This window comes from Nothobranchius furzeri, chromosome 5, assembly GCF_043380555.1.
Source record: "Nothobranchius furzeri strain GRZ-AD chromosome 5, NfurGRZ-RIMD1, whole genome shotgun sequence".
NCBI lineage: Eukaryota > Metazoa > Chordata > Actinopteri > Cyprinodontiformes > Nothobranchiidae > Nothobranchius > Nothobranchius furzeri.
This window is the reverse complement of record NC_091745.1, coordinates 45290306-45314981: the sequence shown is the minus strand read 5'-3', so window position 1 is coordinate 45314981 and position 24676 is coordinate 45290306. Positions and strand designations below refer to the sequence as shown.

The 24676-nt window shown below is 42.3% G+C and overlaps 1 protein-coding gene across 6 annotated transcripts in view; it reads right to left on the bottom strand.

Moving 5' to 3' along the window:
* The window catches only part of triob (trio Rho guanine nucleotide exchange factor b), a 117471-nt gene that overhangs the window by 3438 nt on the left and 89357 nt on the right, over positions 1-24676 (bottom strand). For 3 of the 6 annotated variants that reach the window (XR_008563187.2, XM_015949135.3, XM_054740397.2), the window contains exons 32-57: positions 24377-24567; positions 24203-24304; positions 23417-23556; positions 21949-22048; positions 18427-18691; positions 9427-9713; positions 9179-9349; positions 7090-7185; positions 6629-6777; positions 6475-6541; positions 6289-6392; positions 6092-6161; positions 5889-5978; positions 5710-5802; positions 5580-5630; positions 5157-5234; positions 4776-4967; positions 4506-4683; positions 3568-4430; positions 2585-2841; positions 2382-2499; positions 2274-2301; positions 2030-2192; positions 765-886; positions 585-660; positions 30-230 (exon numbers count right to left, since the gene is read on the bottom strand). Coding sequence is in view for 5 of the 6 variants with exons in the window: in XM_015949135.3 (XP_015804621.2) it covers positions 30-230; positions 585-660; positions 765-886; positions 2030-2192; positions 2274-2301; positions 2382-2499; positions 2585-2841; positions 3568-4430; positions 4506-4683; positions 4776-4967; positions 5157-5234; positions 5580-5630; positions 5710-5802; positions 5889-5978; positions 6092-6161; positions 6289-6392; positions 6475-6541; positions 6629-6777; positions 7090-7185; positions 9179-9349; positions 9427-9713; positions 18427-18691; positions 21949-22048; positions 23417-23556; positions 24203-24304; positions 24377-24567 (4252 nt within the window). In the remaining variant the exon portion in view is untranslated. Of the gene's footprint in view, positions 1-29; positions 231-584; positions 661-764; positions 887-2029; positions 2193-2273; positions 2302-2381; positions 2500-2584; positions 2842-3567; positions 4431-4505; positions 4684-4775; positions 4968-5156; positions 5235-5579; positions 5631-5709; positions 5803-5888; positions 5979-6091; positions 6162-6288; positions 6393-6474; positions 6542-6628; positions 6778-7089; positions 7186-9178; positions 9350-9426; positions 9714-18426; positions 18692-21948; positions 22049-23416; positions 23557-24202; positions 24305-24376; positions 24568-24676 lie in introns of those variants that run through there. The other 3 variants (XM_054740400.2, XM_054740403.2, XM_054740402.2) reach the window with 3 other exon arrangements.

Genomic DNA, 24676 nt, shown 5'->3' with positions numbered 1-24676 from the left:
TAACATCAAGGAGTCTACTGCACACTCACATCTCCAGGACAAGGACGTAGCTGTTGGCCGTCTCATATGTGTCCAGCAGTCTGACCAGGTTGGGATGGTCCAGAGTTTGGAGAAGTCTGATCTCCTGCAGCACCTGTTCTCTACGCAGCAGCTTCTTGTTGACGTGTTTGGCTGCGATGGTGCGTTTGCTCCCTCTCTGGTCACACCTCTTAGTCACTGAGAAGCGGCCCCTGCAGAGCAAGGATGTGGCTCGCTGTATTCATAAATTGTGCTAAATAACCTGCACAGTCAGGTGCAGAAGAAGTAAAAGTGTGCAGATGCATGACTCTGTTCCCTGTGGAGCAGTTTGCTGCAGGAGATTTGAACTTATCTAAAAATTTTTTTTACTTTTATCACAAATTTGATTGAATAATTTGATTCATGTTCTTATGTTTTGTTGTTGTGTCCAGTGGTTGTGCGTGATTTGTTCATATTACTATTATAGAATAATTGTAATAAATCTAACATATCTGTAGCTTTGATGCATTCAATCAGCTTCCCCTAGACATAAAATTCAAAGGAAGATTTCCTCAGCTCCACCTTACCTTCCAAGTTCAGTAATCTCTGTGTAGAAGAACTCAAAGCTACTTTTCCAGATGTCTTCACTGCCATCATCAGGAGCTGCAGAGGACATTTGGGATATTTAAAACAGAAAGTAGAAGTGAAGGTACCATCTGGATGGGTCATATAGTAGACCAGCAGATGGTTGATGAAAAGGTTTGTACCTGACACAGTAAGGCTGGCAGAGGAGGCGATGCTGCCTGCTATGTTTGTGGCCACGCAGGTATACACACCACTGTCCTCCAGAGACACTCCCAGAACATGCAGAGCTGCCTCTCCTGTCTCGCTGCAGAGAGAAAAACGCGAGACACATTATAGCCACAGATAAGTGAAGTTTTAAGTGAATTTAGCTCTTTTTATCAACTCTTTTTAGAAGTTTCTAAGTTTTCTATTGACATTTACATGAGGTTGATAAATATTGTCATGTTTTACAGTGTTGGTCTTTTTTTTCGTGACCTGTGCAGTTAACCCTGATTATTAACTTCTAGGGCGTCTGACCATGATCAGGCTCAGAGTTTATCAAAAATATGTGGGTTTTTGTTTGTTTCTCCCAAATTTCCAGGGTCTGAGGAGTTTTTTTGTCCATGGACAAAAAAATACATTCGGTTCCTTCAGCCACTTGAGCTGATCTGGGTCAGAGCAGGTCACTGTGGGCCGGTATGGGTCAGCCAGGACTCCCACTTGGCGGGTTTAAACCTACATGCGTACCATCCTGTGTGTGGCTAATGCTGATGACAGCGAGGCATGTTTGTAGTTCTGAAGCCAACCAAACCTCGTTACTACTAGCTGGCAGCTCACGTTTGTGTACAAATAATGATACAAACAACAACACGTTGGTGTTTATTTTGCTTGTCACAAGCAGTGACACTTTATGTTTCTCAATTAATAAAATGTGTTGTGTGATGCCAGCCACTCAGCTTTTACAACGGTAACAAACAAAATACCGTAGCAACCTGCTCCAACCCACCCCAGTCAGTTATCACTTTAGCCTTATTGGCCTTTGACTCCATCATGCTGGAAAAGACATCATTCATCACCACACTGTTCTTGGGTGATTGGGAGGAGTTCCTCTGGGAGGATGCTTAGGTACCACCTTTGTTCATGGTTGTTCTGGGGCTAGACTGCGGGTGTGCTCACTGCCTTGGCTGAGAAACAACCTCGCACTGGAATGGTCTCAGGATGCTTCACTGGACTGACACATGAGGGACGGTAACGAACACCTTTTCTACACTAAAATATCATTTTTCCAGATGCACCATAAAATCAAAACCAGAATTCATCAGAGAAAACGACTTGAGGTCAGTCTTTAGCGGTCCAATCCCTGGACCTCTAGCAGGATACCATTCTGTCTATTCCTCTGCAAGTTGTTTTTTCTCCTACCGTCACCACATGTGGACATTCTGTGATACTGATACGATGTAACGTTCACCTGTATGTGAGGCTGTAGCGTTCATTGTTACTCAGGATGTTGTTCTCAGGTCCTCGCCAAGAGACAGAGGCCCGAGGTCGGCCACAGAGTTTACACCTCAAGGTGATGCTCTCACCGCTCTCACACGATGCATCGCTGAGAGGAATGAGGAATTCTGGAGGTGCTGAGGGAGGGAAAATAATTCCAGAGTCACATGAAGCAGATTTTTAAACGAACCAACAGGAAAGTTGTAAGACAAACTTACCATCGCAGATGTAGCTGGGATTTGAAAGCTGCAAAAATAGAGATTCAAATGAGATTTCTTTGGTGTGAAAGACAGAATGAGAGGGTTCTAAACCCTAACACTTCTCACCTTGACTGAGACCTTGTTAGTCAGACTGTCCTGAGACTTGCGGTAGCCGTTGCCCTCCTTATCTCTTTTCTCAGACTTTCGACGGATGCGCAGCGCCGTATGCCATGACAATGATTTTCTAACCCAAAGCCAGAAAGGATGGTGTTTTTAGTTTTTACTGATGTTCTGTTCTGATTTGTGTGTCACACTAAAGATGCTCTCACTTTATGGTTCCTTCGGTTAGCTCTGGTGTGGTAGAGGATGAGGTATGTCCTAACACATAGCCAGGTATCCAGCCCTCAGCGGCAGGCGAGTGCTCATTGGAGGCTCGGTACACCAGGAACATGTTCTGCTGGTTGCTGGCAAGCATCTGGACCACCTCACCCTGCACCACACTGATCTCATCCTCCTTCACTGCCACATAGTCCTGCGTCACCAGCATGGTGGACACGCTGCTGCTGCTGTTGCTGTTTTCACTCTGCTGGAGAGGAAGATCACACACATTAAAGACTCAACCAATAAAACACACACACACACACACACAAACAAACACTTCTGATATACAAGAGCAACCAACACCAATCGAAAATGCCGTTCGATTGGTGGAAACAAACACGAATGAAGCGTTTGTTTAATGCAAGCAGCAATAAAAGCAATGAGATTATTTTTTCATTAGGAAGAAGAAAGAAATCTATGTTCAGCGTCGTGATCGTGATGGTAAAGGGCTAAACTTTACTTTCCAAAAATACACAATGCCTTTAAACCTTAATAAAGAGGAAATCTAGACAAAACAACATCAGAAAAACAGAGTTTTAGTTGGCAAACAGTAGTTGGTGCAGACACTGTAGAGTTCAAAAGAGTTCACAGTTGTTCTGTGATCAGAGATCACTTGAGATTATTCACGAAGAAGGGTGAGTGGAAAGTAGAAGTGGTGTTTGTCAGACCATCTGGTTAGTGTCTGTCAGTTACAGCTGAAACGCAAACGGATGCAGATCGTCTGAAAGAGCAGATACAGCAGGCACTCAGGGAGACGGGTCACTGTTGGTGGAGTTAGTGCACACAGGTGGTCATTAATCTTCAGTAGTCGCTGCATGAACAAGCCATTCTTACAGCCAGCAGCTGGGTGGCTGTGAGGAAGGGGGTTAGTTAGTAGTGAGGAGCTCTAGAGCTCACTAGAACCTGGAACTTGACTGGACCTGGATCTTACCCCGTTGCTCTGGGAGGAGTTTATGGACTGCTCGCTGGTGGAGGAGCAGGTGCTCATGCGGTCTACATCCTTACTGTGGTTGGAGTTGCGGTGGTAGGACGACGACCCGAGACTTCCTCTGCCCAAAGAGTCACTTCCACCACTAGTGTCACTGGGGAAGGAGAAGGAGCCTGCCCTGCTAGCAGGAGAGGGAGGCATGGGGGGTACCACAGCCCAAAAAGGGTTCCCTTTATGTGCTGGGATTGAAGGGACACATGGTTCTTTTCCTCCTTCTGGGGATTGAGGTGAAATAAGGGGGGACACTGTCCCAACTCGAGAGCTTTTGATGGGAAAACTCAAAGGAGCAACAGTCATCCGAGGGACTGCGGCTACTTGATGCTTCTGGTTCTCCTCGTAGCCCCCTAGAACCTCTCTGAAGCCACCATCCATACCGCCTAAAGGGTTTTTACTACAGTTACTTCTATCCAGTCTCCTCATCTTAGGACTCCCAGAGGCTAACAGCTCCCCGTTTATCGTGCTGTCTGGGTAAGGGTAACGGGGGTGGGGCTGACAGGACTGGGGGTGGCTGGGTGACCACATACCTGCTGATCTGTCGGGCCCCTCAGGGCCCGGGGGGTGATGGTGATGTACTGGCTGGGGGAGACGTGAGGAAGGCTGCGGGATGCGGGACGGTCTTGAGCGAGGTCCGCAGAGGGAGGAGGAGTTCCCCCCAGGTCCTCCTCCCCCTCCTCCTCCTCCACCTCCCATGTTTGGGTTGCTGTTACCTCCAGGGAGCCCTCCTGTACTACTGCTACTGCTGGGGGGTCCGCTCTGTCCTCCCCCACCCACATGGTTCCTCTGGTACTCTATGGGTGACGTTAAAGCTGTGGGACAAGAAAGGCAGCATGATTGACCTCCTGACTTCTGTAAAAAAAAAACAAAGTAGCTTCTTTTCTTACCGTTGAGAAAGTTGCGCTGGTTCTCCAGAATCTGGCTGACCTGGTGGATCCAGGCCTGACTGACCCCACTGCTTGTTGAATAGAGGGTGAACCTCTCAAGGTTTCCACTGGAAGATCTGGAAATCAGCGTGAACTTGCATGGGTCCTCTGCATATTCTTCCAGACCCAAACAACTCACCTACAGAAGAAAAAGAAAATATCCGTTTATGTAAGTCAAACAGCAGCTCGGATCTCACTCTGTTAGTAGCTTTTTTATCGAGCTGCACTAACCTTGATGCTATTTTTGAAGAGGTAGCCAGGAGAAGAGAAGCCCTTCTTTTTGTCCAGAGGCTCACTGAATATAACAATCTGCTCGAAGAGGAAAACTCTCCTCTCTTTCATTCTGGACAGGAGGCCTCCATCCTGGTCTGAAACCATGAAGGTGTCCTGCAGGAGCAGTCGGCCCTGAGCCACAATCTTACCCTGAGAGCAAATGACATTAATTTAGGTCACAGAAAATGGATCCGAAAAATTAAAACTTTGAATAAGTCGGGGCACACTGACACCTAGGGGTTAAAGTTAGCAGAAAAATCATTTATACAGACAAAAAACCTTAACGATTGCTTTTTAGAGGTATAAGGACCACTGTAAGGATGTTAAGAGCTGCCTTACATCAAAACCTTGAAGCCTTCCAACGTTCATCATGTCGTTGCAGCGCTTTGGGACCACGCACATCACTTCTACAGCTTTCTGTAATAAAATATTAAAGTACAAAGACTTAAGGACAAAGTGCTTTATTCTCCTGATTTATTTAGGTTTAACTGCCTTCTTATGAGCATGCATGTGTGAGCTTTTGACCCTCTTAGGAATTTTTCTGTTTTGGTTTTTGGTCTCACATAAAAGATCAGCATATAAAAATCCCAAATGTTTGCACAAAATCCTCTTTTGAAAAATGTATTTTGTTTTTACAAGTTCAATGTTACAGTGTATTGGCTGTGTGAAAAAAAAAGCCAAACCAGAAGACATTTGTAAAGGTAAAAATATGTTTTCACAGACCAAAAAGCATCATTATGTCTTCAATGTTTCATTCTGTACCTCCAGCTCTGTCGTATCTGCTCCTGCTTTCTTAGAGACTTTGAGAAGATCCTGTGAAAGAGTTAACCGAGTGCAGTATTATTATGCTTGCTGTTACAATACAAATGCATATGTTGAATATCAGGGGAACCTTCAGCAGGAGCTGGTACTTCATGATGCGTTGGACTGGTTTGATCAACAGATCTGTGATCTGCAATCTGTGTCCCAATCGCTGCTTGAGGTCCTGATTAAGAAGATAAACATAAATAAATATGATTATCCAAGAGTAAAGAGTAAAGTTACCAGAGTAAAGTTACCAAACACACTTACCTCAAAGTAGGTGTCGATGTACTCTGACACGATGTGCTCAGATTTAGGCTTGTTCTGGCAGTACACGATGTACATGTGCAGCCTCCGCTCCTGGATTTGAACAAAAACAGTAAAAAAAGTGAGATTTATTTAGTTTTCATGAAGTTTAGCCAAATAAAGCTACTTCTGTAAATGTTTTAGACGGCAGAAATGAACAGTTGTACCTGTTTGATAAACAAAGAAGCGAGCCTGTCGGGATCCTCCAGACACTTCTCAAGCTCTCCCAGGAAGAAACTATATATATAGACGTAATAGACCAAAGGATAAATATTTTATTATTTTACTTGTTGAATATAAAATGGCTTTAAAAGTAATTTAAGGCAGAAACTGTGAGTTTGGTTGAGGGAGTGCATCAGCATACTCTTTGTGCCAATCATAGATCTGATGGATGTTTCCAAAGACGATCTTGTCTTTTCCTCTCATGTCATCTGGGGCTCCTTCCTCTTTCATCCTGCTCATGTAGCCCTAAAGATGGAAAAGCCAACAAATCAGCAAAATCTCCAAAGACACAAATGAAAAACTGTCAGACATTTGATTTTTATTTTACCTCCACCACCGATCCCAGATCTCTAACATAGTCTCTTTCGGTTTCCACCAGCTCCAGTAACACGTAACTGAGTGGCAGAAAACAACAAACAAAACAATGTTTGCAAAATTCTCCAGGAGTGAGGAAAATGTCATCATCAACACACGAAACTCACTGTCTCCTCTTAAGGAAGCCTGATTTGCGTTCTTCCATCTCATCGATGGGTGAAGAGGAGGAGAGGAGGGAGTTATCTGAAGGGTTGAGAGATGGAGAGCTGCTGTCACCTTGCTCCACCGATAAAGAGCTGGGACGGTCCTCCAGGGACTAAAGGAGGAGGAATCAGTAAGCATGAAGAAGGGGAAGACAACAGCAATGACTTTGCTCTTTATCATCCTTGTCGTGAAAATGAGGCATGCACTTTATGCTGGACAGAGAGAAGTGTCCGTTTGTTGGAACAGAGGACAGCTGGCCTAGTTAGTCAGAGTCCTGACAGATGACAAGTAGGCTCGGATTCTCTGTGGCCAACACCAGAGAGGGAAAAAAGTGTTTGCATGCACATCTATCACAATTATTATGTGTACAAGTGTGCCACATTTACAAGTACTCGTGGGTGTTGTTTATGACTTTCTTACTCACCATCTTGCTCTTCACCAACTCCTCGATGGCACTAACCAGTTCGGCAGCGCTCGGCGTCTCTGAGCTGCTAGGCCGAGTCGACAGTCGAGATGCAGACTGAAAAACAAAGTAGACGACTAAATACCAAACGTTCATGTAAAAGTGCCACCAGAGTCATTCTAAGTCAGGGAAGGGTTTGGGATTCTTAGCAAAAATGGCTCTTTTGTTAAAATTTAGGATGCACTAAATACTTGGCTGATGGTTGGATTTTTAGCTTGAATGTTGATTATCCGACACTCAAAACAATGTTTTTCTCCTGCTCTGATCAATAAATGGCTGCACAGGCCTCGCATTAACCAAGAAAGGAACTTTATCAAAACTGTTCCAACGCTGCTATGTTAGTGACTGTTCTAACTGTACTTTTACCTTTTCCATCCAATAAAATATCATCTTACTTCACGCTGTAAAGAAGACTGAAGTCTTTTATTTTTGCATGCACTCATTCCATAAGATTCACTGTGAACGTGGACGGGCTCACCACGGGCTGTGTTTGGACCCCTCACATTCCACGTCTATAAAAGAACTTGATTTTTCTTAATGAAACCTTTACTCAGGGGCCAAGTTGGAGCCAATCACAGGCTGGTTTCAGGGAAACAGGGGTCACGGTGTGCAGTTAAGGTCAGGGGGCATTTTCAGGGACTTGGAGTGCTCCTAATCTAAGCACATGTGTTGTGATTCATCAGAAAATTTAGCAAACAGTTTAGCACAATATTCCATTTGCTTCAGGGAAGCAATATAACTATCCTCTGAGCACAACTACTCACTCCCATAAACCTCACACTACTGCAGACACATGCAACTGGAGCATCCACTTCAGCAACCCTGAAACATTTACAGTCCACGGGCATTGTGGCGTTTAGTTATCAAAAGTCAGATTAATGCTGTAAAGAGGATTCAAAGGAAATGATGATGGCTGAGTGCATTTAGATGGAGAGAAAGGGAAACGGGGACAGAAGAGAGGCAGAGCAGAAATCCACATAATGCTGAAGGAGAAATCATTAAGAACATAAAGAGGAAAAAAAGAGGCGTTATTAGTGCAAAATAAACGTTGCATTGCGTTTTTGTTAGCGTTTGATCAGAAGGAAAGTCAGATGAAGGTCGTTTTAGTTAGGCGTGTAGCCCGGCTTTCCACGGGATGCATTAGCGACGTGCAAGATAATAGACACGTTTCCCCTGTGAGCTCAGCAGTGCGCTATTTCCCACCAGATAAGTGAAGGATTACGCGTGATTTTGGCAGTAAGCAAATGATGAAGAAGACAGAAGCATGAATTCAAAAAGGTCTGCGGTTTGTTTTCTGTTCATTTACCTCAACCACAAATGTTTCACGGGTAAACTTTGTTTTACTAGTAAAAGCAGAAATACAGATTTTCCTTTTATCTGAAAGAGCACCATCTAGAGGTGGAAATATGCAAGTATTGCTTACAGTACACCCCAGTCCAGGATAAGCTCATCACTTTTGTTTTACAAAATCATACAAAAGTCCAGAAAAGGGAAACGCTCTGGACTGCTGCAATAAGCCGCTGCAAACCTAGAAGTGCCTTTTATTTTGAAAGTCCCCCATGCTTGATTTCCTGTCCGGCCCAATCTGAACTCATTATGGAAGTGTACAAGGTAAAAAATAGACCCAGCTCGTAAAATAAGCAGCGCAACGCAACAATGCGCTTCCTGGACGCGTACAAGACACTCCCCTTTGCGGCCGTTTGAAGCGCACCCATCGCCCATAATGGCGGCTATTAGCTGTGTATGATGTGTCGCAGGTGTTCTGCAACACTTACACATTTGGTGGGAAGCCAGGGCAAGATTAAAAAAAAATAAGTGAATCAGGATTTTCAAAGCAAAATTTAAATGTTAAACTTTTTTACATTTCATTTGTTGACAGCTGAGAGTCCGCCTTCTGACCACAAATATTCACATATATGACTCATCACAATGCAGAGGAAGCTTTTATTCTAAACTGCAGTATAATTAAACCAAAGGAAAGAAAAACAACCCTTGAGTCTCTGTGAGCTGTATGTGAATCCATGTGGTTGGCTGGTTCTTTGTGACCCACCTTGTCATCCTGAGAGTCAGGCTGCAGCAAGCTGTGCTGCTGAATCGCCATCGGTGGAGGTAGAGGAACAGCATCAGCCCCCTCCTCTCCTTCCTCCTCGCCACAGCTCTGCATTCCTGATGAAGAGCTCTTGGACAGGGTGCCACTGCTCAACCCTTCATTGCGCATACGCTGGAGACAGAAAAGGTGTTTGCCAATCAGGTTCTAATCCAAACTACTAGGTTCAGGAATATTTTTAGCAGTCTTACGTCCTCCAGGGTCTCATCCTGTGGCGTGGCTGCGCTGTCGTCAGAGTCCTTCTGCGAGCCAACCATGGTGTCCATGTTCTTCCTGGTGCCGTCGCGGTTTTTCTTGTGCTTGTGGGCGAGCTTCTTGACATGGCCATCTGCTTTTCCAGAGCTGAGTCTCCGCACGGGGCTCGTTAGCCACTTTCTTAAGGTGTTCCCAGGACGTTTGGGGCCCGGAGAGCTGTGCGGCCCCAGGGTTTGGCTGGAGCCAGGCTGCAAGGCATCATTGCTGGACACGGACAAGGTGTCTAAGAAGGAGGAGGAGAAACGAGGTCAGTGACGTGGAGCACAATATGTAAACACACTAACCTGAAAACAGCTTGTTAAATGGGTTTCGTCAAAAACTTCCCATGACAACAATAAGTAAAAAAAGCAGCTGGCATTGCCTCATGTCAGAGAAAAGAGAAAAAGTTAATATATAATAGGGATTATTTTATGTTCAGTAGGCAGGCGAGCCACCTCCACACAGTGATGATGCTCCTTGGGGAATCTGTAGGAGGAAAACTCCACACAACGAACATAAATCAACTAGATAACGATGCTGCAGCCTTTGTTCTGAGTGCTTTAAGTCATGTGTACCCCTCTAACTCCTCACTCCTCTTTTATTTCCCTCCTTCTTAACAAACTAACATCAGAAATGCTGCTGTAGCACAACAAATCTGTATGTCTCAAATATGAAACAGACGCTGCTGCTAAAGATTAAATCCTGTGAGTCACTGGAACGGAGCTCCTAAATGGCAGGTGTGGAGATCCTGCCTCTTCTCACAACAACACTTTCATGCAGCCTGAGAAAGTGCATCTGCATGTGAGCATGCATGCAAGTCACTCAGCCTCGAGACACGTTTTTACTGCTCTCTGTTTACAAAAACCATGTGGTCTCACTGCACAACCAAGGAAAGGGCAACGTTTGGTTCCCAGGAAAACTAGCACATCAGGAACCAGGAGAACAGATTTCTGCATCTCCTGCTGATGAAGCCTGAGTGAAAAGGTCAGAATAAACATTTTTCTTCAAAGATTCTGTAAAACTGTCATGTTGGGATTTTTAGAACAACATATCAAGGGAAAGCATGATGCAACAATGTATTTTACAGTTCTATTTTTTACTAGACAAACTCAAAATGAAGTTCCTTCTTACATGGAGGGCAAAACTTGGACTGCTCTGCAAATGCTCTCAAGCCAAACAATCTATTTAGAGAAAAAATGAAGAGACAGAAGGATTTGTTTTGTTGCTTGGGGTCAAATGATGACATCCAATTGGGGTTTGGAGTGGATTTCCACCTGCTAACATGTTCTGAAGTCTCCCTCTAACTGTGAGACAGAATTGCATCGCAACAGTGGATCTTGGACACTGTAGCTCAGTAAACTGGCAGCTCACAGCTTGTTTTAGGTGAGGGCGATCAACAACCACCGCTCCTGTTCACCGACTGGCTTCAAACACCTGCTAAGATGTTTCCCCTCCTTTTCTAAAACATTTGCACAGAACAACAAACTTCTTTGAGGATTCTTTCATAACAAACCATCTGGAGTGTGAGGCTGCTTCTCTTCTACAGAACAAATTCACTCTGGAGGGATTTATTCTCATGTTTGTCTCATTTAAGTCTTCCCAGGGATGTTAAGACAGTATAATAAACATTCATTTTAAGTAAATTCAAATATTTTTTAAATTCTTTTGTTATTTGTGGCTTATTCTGAAAAAAGGGACAGCAGGAAGAACAAAATGAAAGCTAAACTGATTTTTGTTTGATTTTATATATTTTTTTAGAAAATTGTAGAGCTTAACCCTCCCACTGTCCTCATGGGTGACCCCACGAGGAAAGTAGACCATTGAGCAGGATTGATGGTTTATCCCTTGAGGTCTGCCTGGCAGGGGTGAGGAGTGAGCGCCACCCCTGCCACGTGGACCTCAAGGGATAAACCATCAATCCTGCTCAATGGTCTACTTCCCTGGCAGGGTCACCCATGAGGACAGTGGGAGGGTTGAGTAAACCTCTGCTTTTATCAAACCAAACCAGATCGTGTTTCCTGCTAACATGCTGGGGTCACAAAGGAACATTTAACCACACCGTTGGCTAAAAGCATTTCACATTTACCACTGTTGCATTGAGACGGCTTGGAAATTCAGACAGCAGAAATTTACGTTCCAAGTCTACAAATTAAAACAGGCCACTCATCTATGGGGAGAAAAAAGTCTCAAAAGATCTGTGTGTGTGTGTGTGTGTCTAAATTTGTGCGTGTGTACAGTTGTGGTCAGAAGTTTACATACACTTGTAAAAAATATAATATAATGGCTCTACTGAGTGTCCCGTTATTTCTAAAACTCTGATTTTTCTCTGATAAGACTGATTGGAACAGATACTTCTTTGTCACAAAAACATTCATGAAGTTTGGTTCTTTAATGTCTTTATTATGGGTTAACAGAGAAAAGTGATCACATTTGCTGGGTCACAAATATACATACAGCAGCATGAACTAGCAATTTTGGTGACAGAAACGTGTCAGTGAACTGAGCTTCATAGCATGGCCTCTTAACTTCTTGTGAGTGATTATGAGTGACTACAGCGGGTGACTTCTCTTAGGCCAGGTAAATAGGGCTCATTGGATACAAACGCCCACAAACGCTACAATGGGAAAGTCAAAGGAGCTCAGCATGGATCTGGAAAAGCAAATTATTGACTTGAACAAGTCAGGAAAGTCACTTGGGGCCATTTCAAAGCAGCTGCAGGTTCCAAGAGCAACAGTGCAAACAATTGTTTGTAAGTATAAGGTGCATGGCACTGTTTCATCACTGCCAAGATCAGGAAGAAAACGCAAACTATCACCTGCTGCTGAGAGAAAATTGGTCAGGAGGGTAAAGAGTGAACCAAGAATCACCAAAAAGCAGATCTGCCAAGAATTAGAAGCTGCTGGAACACAGGTGCCATTGTCCACAGTCAAACGCGCTTTGCATCTCCATGGACTGAGAGGCTGCCGTGCAAGAAGGAAGCCCTTGCTCCAAAAGCGGCACCTTAAGGCTCGACTGAAGTTTGCTGCTGATCACATGGACAAAGATAAGACCTTCTGGAGGAAAGTTCTGTGGTCAGACGAAACAAAAATCGAGCTTTTTGGCCACAATGCCCAGCAATATGTTTGGAGGAGAAAAGGTGAGGCCTTTAACCCCAAGAACACCATGCCTACAGTCAAGCATGGTGGTGGGAATATTATGCTGTGGGGCTGTTTTGCTGCCAATGGAACTGGTGCTTTACAGAGAGTAAATGGGATAATGAAGAAGGAGGATTACCTTCACATTCTTCAACATAACCTAAAATCATCAGCACGAAGGTTGGGTCTTGGGCGCAGTTGGGTGTTCCAACAGGACAATGACCCCAAACACACATCAAAAGTGGTAAAGGAATGGCTAAATCAGGCTAGAATAAGGGTTTTAGAATAGTCTTCCCAAAGTCCTGACTTAAACCCCATTGAAAACGTGGACAGTGCTGAAGAAACAAGTCCATGTCAGAAAGCCATCAAATTTAACTGAACTTCACCAATTCTGTCAAGAGGAGTGGTCAAAGATTCAACCAGAAGCTTGTGGATGGCTACCAAAAGCGCCTGATTGAAGTGAAAATGGCTAAGGGACATGTAACCAAATATTAGCACTGCTGTATGTATATTTGTGACCCAGCAAATGTGATCACTTTTCTCTGTTAACCCATAATAAAGACATTAAAGAACCAAACTTCATGAATGTTTTTTGTGACAAAGAAGTATCTGTTCCAATCACTCTATCAGAGAAAAATCTGAGTTTTAGAAATAACGGGACACTCAGTAGAGCCATTATATTATATTTTTTACAAGTGTATGTAAACTTCTGACCACAACTGTATCTAAATTTGTGCATGTGTATCTAGATTTGTGTGCATGTAGCCTAACTAAAGATTTGTGTGCGTGTAACTCTTGATTTGTAACTTGTGTTTACATTTTCGTGTGCAACTTCAGTTCTTACACATACAATTCATTGAATACACACACACACGAATCACCTGGTAAACACGGACAAAACTACATCACACACAGATCAGTTTACAAGTACAAAAATCCTTTTGAGACTATTTTCTCACCTGACTGATTTGTGTGTACATGGTGCGTTTGAATGCTGGGTGGAAGCGGGGAAATATGAATTTCCTTTGGAATTGGTCTAAATTTGTGTTGATGGGACAAATATGTTTTTCTGTGGAAAAATAGAGCATCTCAGGATCCTGTGGTTATAAAAGATAGACTTACATTTAATTTTTAATCATCTAAAACTGTTTATTTAGACATACAGTATTTGTTTGTTAGCCATGAAAACGTAGTGAAAGGTTTAAAAGAAATGACTAATAAATGGCAGCGTGGTTCTCTGACTGGAAAAAGCAGGCTTCAAACTGGGAGATGGCACAAGAAGATGGTGCAGTGTCCTGGTGATCTTTCCTCTGAAGTAAGTAAAAGTAAATCCAGCATGTTTTGCAGTCAGGTTATAATGAGACAGCTATTATTTTACACCATTTAAGATGTTTTATAGGTCTGAAAGATTGACACACTGTCCCCAGACAAGGAAGTGGTTCTTGGGCCAGTTTATGTGTGTGCACAATAATGAAAACTATTTAAATGAAAACTAATGATGGGTGTTTCGACCACGCCAGTCACAGATTTATGGTGGTTCTTTCCTCCTGAAGAAAGGATTTGAAGTTCACTGAACTTACCGCCATTTTCCCTCAGTTTTTCTCTGTTTCTGGTTCGATGACGTCACTTTCGTGAAGCGCATTTGTACTCCTTGTTTTCACACTAAACCTAAAATAGCATTTCCCCCGTTCGAAAATAAGCGAGTTCTAGGTATCAAAATGTCTTTAAAATTCACGGACATCATATTTGAAATCCATGGCACATAACAAATGGAATTAGAATGGAGCATTTTAGCACCACACTTGCATTCATGTTTTCATTCTTCCGAGGTCCAAAAGTAGATGGGTGTGACTTAGGCGCCCTATGACTCCGTACAATCTTCTTGTGCCTTCTCTCCTTTTGAACCCTGCTTTTTTCCACTCAGAGATTCACTCTGCGTATTAGTCATTTACAACCCTTTCACTACGTTTTCATGGCTAACAAACACATACAGTATGTCCAAATAAACAATTTTAGATTATTAAAAATTAAATGTAGGTCTATCTTTTATAACTACAGAATCCTGAGATACTATATTTTTCCACAGAAAAACATATTTGTCCTGTCAACACAAGTTACTAAATCCAAAGGAAATTTGGATTTCCCAGCTTCCACCGAGCATTCAAACGCACCATGTACACACAAATCAGTCAGGTGTGAAAACAGTCTCAAAAGGATTTTTGTACTTTTAAACTGATCTGTGTGTGATGTAGTTGTTTCTGCCCTGTGGCCTCCACCTAGGGGATCCTTATTAGAACAGTATCTATTCCAAAATCCTCAATTGATTCATATCAGTAAGCGGCAGCACACTCTCTAACTGATCAGCCTTTCTATTCTTTTCTGGTTGGAAATGCAAGTTTATCGATCTGTGCAGGGTCATTTATATCACTTCCTCATTTGCGTCTACAGTGGACACACCCATAAATATACTGATCTTATCTTATGCATCTTCAACACAAACAACTTTCCTAAAATCCTTGAAGTATTCAGACACAGATCTTTACAATGTGTTTGAAGCACGTTAAGCTTTTGCCTAAATCCCAGCTTCATTAACAAAGTGCTGTCCTTGTCTGCTTCGCTTCCTGCTTAATTCATCAGAGGACTCATTTGAGCGAAACACGGATGAGGTGAATGTGATTATTTTTACAGTCACAGCAGAGTTTGTCAACCTGCATGCAGCTTTAGTGCCTTGATTCAAATGAACTCATGCATAACTATTCAGTATGTGCTCACATTCAGCTGGGATATCTGCTAGTGAATGGCTCCTAACACATGTGTGAGATGCAGAGACTAACAGACAATCCAGATGTTTTCTAGTAGACTAAGACCAACATCTGCATCTTTGCTTATGTATGTACCTGCAATCTGTCAGAACAACCACTGACAACCCCAGGAATTTTTCATAGGGGTGGCGAGATGGGACCAGTGAAAATTTAGGGCGGCAAATAAAACTGCGTTAGTAGCATTTAGGCTGTAGATGTGCATTGCTCCTTTATTCTTTGTCATTTAAAATAATGTGCATCCAACACATTTACATTCATTTTGATTATTTTTGTTTCAACATTTGTTGTTCTAGCAATAAAAATGGGGGGTGAGGGGGTTCAGTAGAGTGGTCAACAATCCTCCAGGGGTGGCCATGGGGGGTCATGGCCACCCCTCGGGGGTGCCACTGACAACAACATCAGCTATCTGTCTTTGATTTAGAAAGAAAACCTGCCAAGTTAACTTGGAGTTGGTTTGTGTGTGTGTGTGTGTGTGTGTGTGTGTGTGTGTGTGTGTGTGTGTGTGTGTGTGTGTGTGATAATTACATTAATCACACTAACAGACCAACAGTGACCCGACACACAGTCATCTAATTAAAAACTAAAGGTAATGTTTTAACAACGTGTTTCCTAATTTAGAAGAAACATCATTGAAACGCTCGTAAACGGACTATATGGCGGAGGATTCGCCCATGTTTTCATTTTGAATGTTTACTATTACCTTCTATTGACATCTGTGCAGAAACACCTTGCTAAAAGATCAACAATATAATCTTGTGAATGAGACTGTGGCAGATTCCTTGTGGCATGTGATCTAAAAAGCCACGTCATAACAGCGGATAACGCTGTAGAACGCTGGAAGAAATGTGCAAATGTACAAAATGTTGTAATTATATATATATATATTTTTTAAGTTTAACGATGAAAATAGATCCTTGCTACAAACACGGCTTGGCCTTTTTTACCTATTGATATAGTTTCTTGAACATAAAAAAGAAAAGCCTAAACTGGACTGACGGACTTGGCCCTTGTTAGCTTCTCTTAGCCAAATTTGCCACATTTTGCTTCATTTTAAATCTGATCTTTATACCAACCAAATGCAGAATGTAAAAATAAGAATAAAAATGGCATTTTGAATGTATCCTACAAATGATCCTCTATTCTACCTACCCAGATCCAGCAACCAAAACTTGCAGTTGTCAGAGTGTTCTGGTCCCGTTAAATCCATAGAAAAAAACGGGCTTAGAGACACCAATGAGTCGATCCCACGGGCCATGTCAGCCAAATATTAAGCCTCTGGATTTACAATTTATTCCCTTGCAGCATGTCCACATGTATAAGAATCCAACAACGATCCGAACTGCTTAGGAAATGACTTGTCGTTAAAAAGATGAAGTAGGAGCCACATTGCTGGTGTTTCAGGAAGAGGAACTGTGAGGTCCAGTGTGAGAAGAAGGAAAAAGTCCAATGTATCCTTAGAGTGTAGGATGTTCTCTCTCTTTCTTTGTATCTCCTTTCCTCCTACCCTCCCTTGCGAGTGGGCTGCTGTGAGGATATTGGGCAAACCTCCACTGTGTTCCTCTCCTGTTCCAAAGGGACGTCTGGAAACATGCAGCTCATCTACCGTATTGCCCTTTGTAGAAGCACCCACTCAGTTTGTGTGGGCGGGCTGCATATTTTACAGGCATTTAGGATGCACACGAGTTGTGCAGTATACTTGCAACAGATATAGCATGTGTTATGAAACTAAAGTGAGCAGCAAATGGCTCACCAGCGATCCAACATTACAGGCTGGGCGCACAAGGCTGATTCTGTTACACTCCAAATGACAGATGCAGATTGTTAAATACCCGATCAATTGAGCAAATTTCCAAATTCTGGCTAACTGAAAAAATATTCTGAACAGACCATACAATGCTGTATCTTGTTAGTCCAGAAAACTAATACTGACACCAAAAAGTCAATTATTGTCTTGTGAAGCGCAGCATCAGTAAAAAGTAGAAATAAGGTTTTTAGTCATCACTGTCCACCTCCTTCCTTATTTAGCATTTTTTCTCTCAGAGCATCTCCTGATCTTCCTTCCTTCTGACCAGACAAACAACTAGCTGGGAAGATGCAGTCAAGGAATCCAGATAGGGAACAGCTGCACCTAAAAGTGCACAATAAAGCATCTTTTTTTTTCTTTCTGACCTCCAGAGCTGCTCTAGTAAATCACTCAGTTCATGCTAAAAATGTGCATTCATGTTAGCACAGTAAAGGCATCCTGTAATATAAAACAAATCATCTTCCTCATAGAGACTAACTACATAGAGGCTGCCAGCAAAAATATTTGTATGCTGTATCTCCATAGAAACAAGCAGACCGGCTCTCACCCACTCTTCCGGCTGAAAAAAAGAGAGGAAGGCAAAGACAAAAGCTTCTGACAAGACATGACAGCAGATCAAAACGACATCCCTGCTTTAATTGACTAAATCCTTAAGTATGTGATGAAACCTTGCTTCCAATATCAAAAAGACACCAATTTCTACGTCTAAATATTACGTTTCGACCTACATGCAGAAGGTTTTCTGATCTGAGCATAAAATGTTACAGTTAGATGCATTTTGCAACAAAAGACAACAATCTGACTTCACTGGCTCCAGGGTTTCACCTACATAAAGACGCCTATTGTTTCATGTCTTGTACTCGCAGAGGCATGAAGGGACAGGTGTAAGTCAAAAATCTGGTTTGGATTCCAAAAGTAAGAAATATGTTATATAAAGTGGGAAGAGGCCCAAACATTGTGAGATAAGAAAACAAGAGCTGTGCTCTGAGCAGTTTTTCACTGTCGCATAGCAACGCGTGAAAATACATATTTGTGCTTCCCGAAGCAGCTGTTCAATATGGCGTAAGGGTTCTGAAAGTCAACACTGATATGTCTGCAAACAAGGGGCGCGCACGATTCTTTTTCCAGTTTCACATGACTGAAAAAAGCAAGTTACTTCTGTTACTGAGATGACAGGAGGGATGATTCAGCTCCTACCTTTGTGGTTGAAGAGCCCCTCCATTTCCATGGAGGAGCGCGAGTGAGCGATACAGAGGATGGAGCAGGGCACGATCCCCTCCTGGGCGGGGGAGCGGTCTGTGGTTCGGACCAAGCACCAGTCCGGCTTGTCATGGAGCCGCTCCAGAATCTCCACTGTCTGGCCTCGGCGAACTGTGAGCTCCCCGTTGCTACCCCCGTTGCTGCCCCCATTACTGGCCATGAAGTCATGCATCACCACAGTCAACTCACATCCACCGGAGAGCTGGTAGGGAAGAAATACATCAAAACAGATTTATTCATCAGCCAGATTTAGGATCAACACACCGAATTAAAAGGTAAATTACAAAGAAGTGAGTAAAACTGAACAAGACATTTGAGTCCAAGCATCACTATAATACTAAAACGCTGCTAAAAGAGAAGATACTGCTATGAATTTGATGTTTTCATTGAGAAAATAATTTTGAAAACCTTTAATAAAAAGCCACCTTTTAATGTTGCCAAGTTAGAAACAAACACTTTATCAAAAGAGGCTTTTAGGACTTTTTTAAAAGTTAGAATGGTTCTATGGTCAGTACAAAACATGTTCATGAAGATCTTTGCACTAAATCCTTCTCACATAAACAGACTTAATCTGTTTTATTCTTGGCAGTTTCAGCACCTTCCAGAGCTCTGTCACTTTAAAAAAACAAGGTGCTGCTGGCCACACCCACCAATCCACCTTTCAGGCTGCTATATGCTTAGAAGCTCCAGGAGGAACTTATAATAGAGCCACTGCAGCAGCAGCTCTCTGTTGCACGTGAGAGGTTCTATGGCTACTTTCCCCATTTGTGATGTCACAAACAGGGACTTTGTCAAATGTTTTGTTTTAGGCAGATATTTCCTAAAACCAAACACTGACAGAAGGATATTTTTTTCAAGTTTAGGGTGTTTGTAGAAGCAGTATAGACTCACATTGCAGCTCAACAGGATGGTGAGTTTTGATATTATGTACACTGTAAGCTGCATTTTGATGCATTAAAAAACAACAAACAAGCATAACAAATGTATTAATTAATTTAACCTAAAAAAAACAACTAGACAGGATTAAAACAAAATCTTACATGTGAGAATAGCTTGTCAAATTTTAATGCATTGCAGTAAAAAGGCCCAAAGAAGTAAAAACGCTACTTTTGTGGTGATTGTACAACTTTATGTTTCTTAAACAACAGTTAGGAAATGATCAAACCATTGGTTCACAAGTAAAACTGGTTGTTTAGTTTTAACACATGTTGGTGAAAAATTGAATCATTTTTGGTTAATTCCAACTGCAAGCAATTGGTATCAGTAGTGCTGTTCTGACATAGGAAATTCAAACAAATTTCGGAAAATAACTGAATTGTAAAACTGCTAAAAAAATTATTTTCTTCTGTCATCTAAAAATATCAGTGAGATTTAAGACGTTCTGTTTTTAAGTTACAAGAAGGCACTTCACAAGTGGCTCCACAGATGCAGGTTTTAGCACAAGTTTTATTCTAAAACATTTTAGTAAAATCAGTTTAGAGAACACACACACACACACACACACACACACACACACACACACACACACACACACACACACACACACACACACACACACACACACACACACACACACACACACACAGCCTGCAGCTTTTGTATTCAGCTTATGCTTTTTTCTTCAAGAAATAATCTTTTTTTCATAATGTAAAAACAACTCTGGGTAAAATAATCATTTCAATCATTTTGAGAGTACAAAGACATGCAGAAAAATTCTAGCAGCGCCCGTGGTCTTTAGTACAGTGTTGCAAAACACAAGCTTTTCCATTAATTATCTTCATTTGCAGCATACCCTTTGGTAGTGTGGTAAAGCCAGAGAACTGAGGAGCTGAGAAACAGGATTTGAAATCCTCTCCTCGAGTTTGTCGATCGTCTTCCACTCCCGCATTGTGAAAATTGTCCAAGCAGCAAGAAAACTCTACAAAGCAGGCTGACTCTTTATCAAAACCACTACAGCTAATCTAAATCACAGATAAAAGACACTCATTATGCATCTTTTATGTTCATTATGCTAAGGAGCGTAAGTCAGACAGAAAATGGTCACATCCTTCAAAAACTTCCAAAGTTAGCAGAAAATATGTCCTCTGCTGGTTCTTCCAATCAGATTACAGAATCATTTTCTCCTGTTTCCCTGTTTCTTGCTGGAAAACAATTAATCGATCCTTCTTTTGAAGGCAAAACAAAGAAAATTATCAATAAAAGCAAAGGAAAAAAAACACTAATTGTCCAAATTTTGAGGCAAAGCATGAGATCAATATCTCCGAGGAGGTAAAGCGGTGCTCTCCTGTCTGGCACACAGACGAGCATCCTCTGTGAAGAGCGTGTGGGAGGCTGAAGCTGCTGACACACGAGTCTGTGACTTGAACAGAAACACACCGGAACAGGAGCACACACGATAACACACACACACACACACACACACACACACACACACACACACACACACACACACACACACACACACACACACACACACACACACAGGCGCAGCACTGTCACTTCCCCTTGAATGAAGCGTCTCATGTGAGTCCCCTCGGAAAGAGAGGAACACAGAGGTTCATTCACCAAGTGCGAATGAGATGCTCATTCAAATGTGCACGTGTTCCTCTGTGTTTTGAATCTTTATGCATGTGAGCAGGCTCTGGAACTGAGGCGCTTAGGAGACAACGCTTAATTAATTAGGGTCTGTGATGGTTTCAGGCTCTAGCTGGCAGATGAATAAACACACACCTCGCCTTTAAAACAGTTCAGTGTTAGGTTATGCAACCCCAGCATCAAGCTCAGTGCTGCATTGATGGTTAAACAAGCTGTGAAGCTCAACACAGTAATTTTCTAATTTCCCTGATTGCTGCGCTAAGTTAGCGAGGCTGAGCTGGGTAAAATCCAAATCAAATGTGAAAATAAGTCGCCTCCCCCGGTTCGTAATTAATAAGACATAAAAGGCAGCGAAAGATTTTTTTATATCCATGCATGCTCCGTGTGTTTGCTCTACAATTGATCATCCTGAGCGTGGGAGGAAAAGCCTTCTGTGGTGTCATTACCAGATATAACCAAAGCTGGACATCTGCTCCAGTGAGATACGAATCTTTTCCTCGCACACAAACACACGCAGTTTCAAATCTCGATCAGATGGAGTGTTTCTTCCCCTCAACACAATCAGACACTTTCACAGGAAATGATGTGGAGGCAGTATTCTGCGTTCAAGCAGCTTACAGCCTCTGACGGTGGTATGTGACGGCAATATCCGAACAAATGACAGCGACCGACTCCATCAACTAAATACTATTTATTTAGTGTGTAATACTAACGCCTGGTAAGTGTGTGTGTGTGTTTACGTGTGTGTGTGTTTACGTGTGTGTGTGTGTTTGTGTGTGTGTGTGTTTACGTGTGTGTGTGTGTTTACGTGTGTGTGTGTGTGTGTGTGTGTGTGTGTGTGTGTGTGTGTGTGTGTGTTCTAACCTTATCACTGTCCAGTGTGTTTTGGGATGTACGTGAGGCAATAGAGATGGTATCTGGCTGGCTGCTGGCGTCTCCCTGGCTGTCCAGCTCCTCTCCGTCCCTTTGGGTAGACATCATCAGCAAAGTTATTCACACATTGTTAAAAAACTCTCACTTTTCTCCACACGTTAGGAACAAACGGGTGTTTTGTGGAAGGAACATCAAGCTAATAATTTACGGACAGTCTCTGGATAAGCGACCTCCTTCTGTGGTTTAAGTCGAGCATTGCTCTGCTGAAGTGGTTTTGAACACGTAAGCACTGCACATGTAGTCACAACAATTAGATATCTAAAGCTCTCATTCACGTCTTATTTCAATCAGTGGTCTCTGGTTTAAAGGAATGCCTTATGAGTCTTAATATGTGGGAAAAATGCTCTGACACTCCTGTTTCAGGAAGTAGAAGTTAGCTAAATAAGTGAGGAGCAGAGCACGGCAAGTTTTGGAGTTATCAATATTCATGATATTTGGACATCTCATCTGTGATTGGCAAACAGCAACGCGACTCTTCCACTTCTTCCCTTCGTTCTGCAATGCTGAACTCCACAAACAGAAGCCTAAAGGGGTTCTGCTGTGTTGTGGAGTGGCGAATGCTAACACTTAGCTTCTGCTTGCCCATGTGCTCTGCTCTCTCCTGGACGCTAAACCAGCAACAGCCTTGTGCAAGCCAAGATGGGTGAGTCCATGAATGCTAATTTACAGTGTGATGTAGACTGTGTGGCTTTTTCTGAGCTGAGTGTTTCCCCATCTGTCATCGGTGGTAAATGCAGGAAATAGAGGCACAAAACTATTTTCATGTTCTGCATCCATGTGAAACTCAGAATGACTGATATGTCAAAATAAATAAAAGAAAATTGCTTCTCAGTGAACTTGCTCTTTAAAAAACTGAAAAGTGAAGCAAAAATACACTCAAAGTACAACAATCCCATATTGAAATACTTCATTTGCAATATAGAATTTAATTACAACAATAAACATTTGTTATTACACAGAATATGTAAATTGTTCAAAACACAAAAACCTTTCACTTGATCCTCTCTGTACTTCACATTCACACATCAGAGCCAAGAAATTACACTCTAAGAAACGACACGGTGAATTTACTGAACCAAACTGGTTCCACTAAACCTAGTTGCAAGAGCAATATTTTAAAAATAATGCATACAATGTGTATTACTCTTTACGCAACTATAGTTTAACAGATACAATTGTCTTAACTTAGTTAAGTAAACTTAACATTTTATTTCTTAGAGTGTACAGCTTTTGGCTGTAGATCCAATCGGCTTGGAAAAACTCCAACATCCTCCTAATCTTTATAGGATAAATATTTATTTTTCTTCATTCTGGGCTGCTTTGGAATCTTTGGAGATTGCTTAAAATCCCATTTCCAACTATCATTTTCTAGGTTTTGATAAATGCCCATTCTGCTTACCGTCTGCCCTTGTGTTTGGTAGTGGTGGCTTTGGGGATGTGGATGGGCTCCTTCAGAGCTCCACGCAGGTGGACCGTTCGCTCCTGGATCACCTCCCTGATGTGTTTGATCCAGTCTTGCTTGTTTTCTATGCTTGATGCCTAGAAAACACAACATTACAGGTTCAGTAGATAAAACTGAACCAGTTCAGTTAACTGTTCATTTAGGAAGCTTATCTACAATCTTCTCCCATTTTACTCATCAACCTGCATCGTGGTTTCTGCAGAGCTGCCTTCAGATGCGATAAGGCAGCAAACATTCCCAGATCTTAACACATTTCCTGTGATTTTCTCTCTTTGGTTGCAGTTTTCTGCTTCTTGTAGCGCAGGTTACCTTTGTTTACTGTGGGTTTCATGACTCAGCAGTTTAAAAACATAGTTGTGTCATTTATAAATATAAAACTAACAAACACTAATTAAACAAACCACACAAAAAACAAAACTTTTGGCTCACTGGGTGATAGTTAGTAGAAGCATGTGTGTTTAAAATAACCCAACCCATCATCTTCTATGCAAATGTCAGTAAGATGAGTGCATAAGTAGCAGAAAGTAACGCTTCCCTCCTACGGGAGCTGAACTTGGCAGAGCAAAGGGAAATGGGGAGGTTTGGTGGGGGTGGGATACTAAAATGGAATCAATCCTGTTACGTGAGGCCGTTCCTGTACTCAGAGAAGTTGTTTTGAGTCTCAACTTTATGTCAGTGCATCGAAATGTGTGCTTACAGTGAATAAGAATATTATCTAGATACCTTGAGAACAATCTTGTTGTCCGAGGTCGGTGTCCTGCCCACCCAGAGGGCATATTTACACGGATCTCCCTCCACATGTTCTGTCACTCCGAGCTCCGACGTCTGCGAGGATGAAAACCAAATTAGACATCCTTCCAACAGAACCACAGGTGTTAATCAGCTGGTTCTTCTTACAAAGAGCTTGCTTTTGTAGAGATATTTGCTGCGTCCATTAGAGTCTTTCACTTCCTTGCTGATGACAAGAGACATCTCAAAGAGGAACAGGTGTCTGTCACGACCCTTCCGAATCAGAGTCTTGGGATCCCAAACCTGGAAGGACTCCTGGAGTATCAACTCTCCCTGGGAGTCAATGTTCCCGTCGAACCCTGTAGACGTTAACGAGACAGAATTGGTTTGTGCTCCAGTGATTTGAAAGGTGAATGACATAAACCAACAACAGATAAGATATATGAATATATGAATAGCAGAAATGCT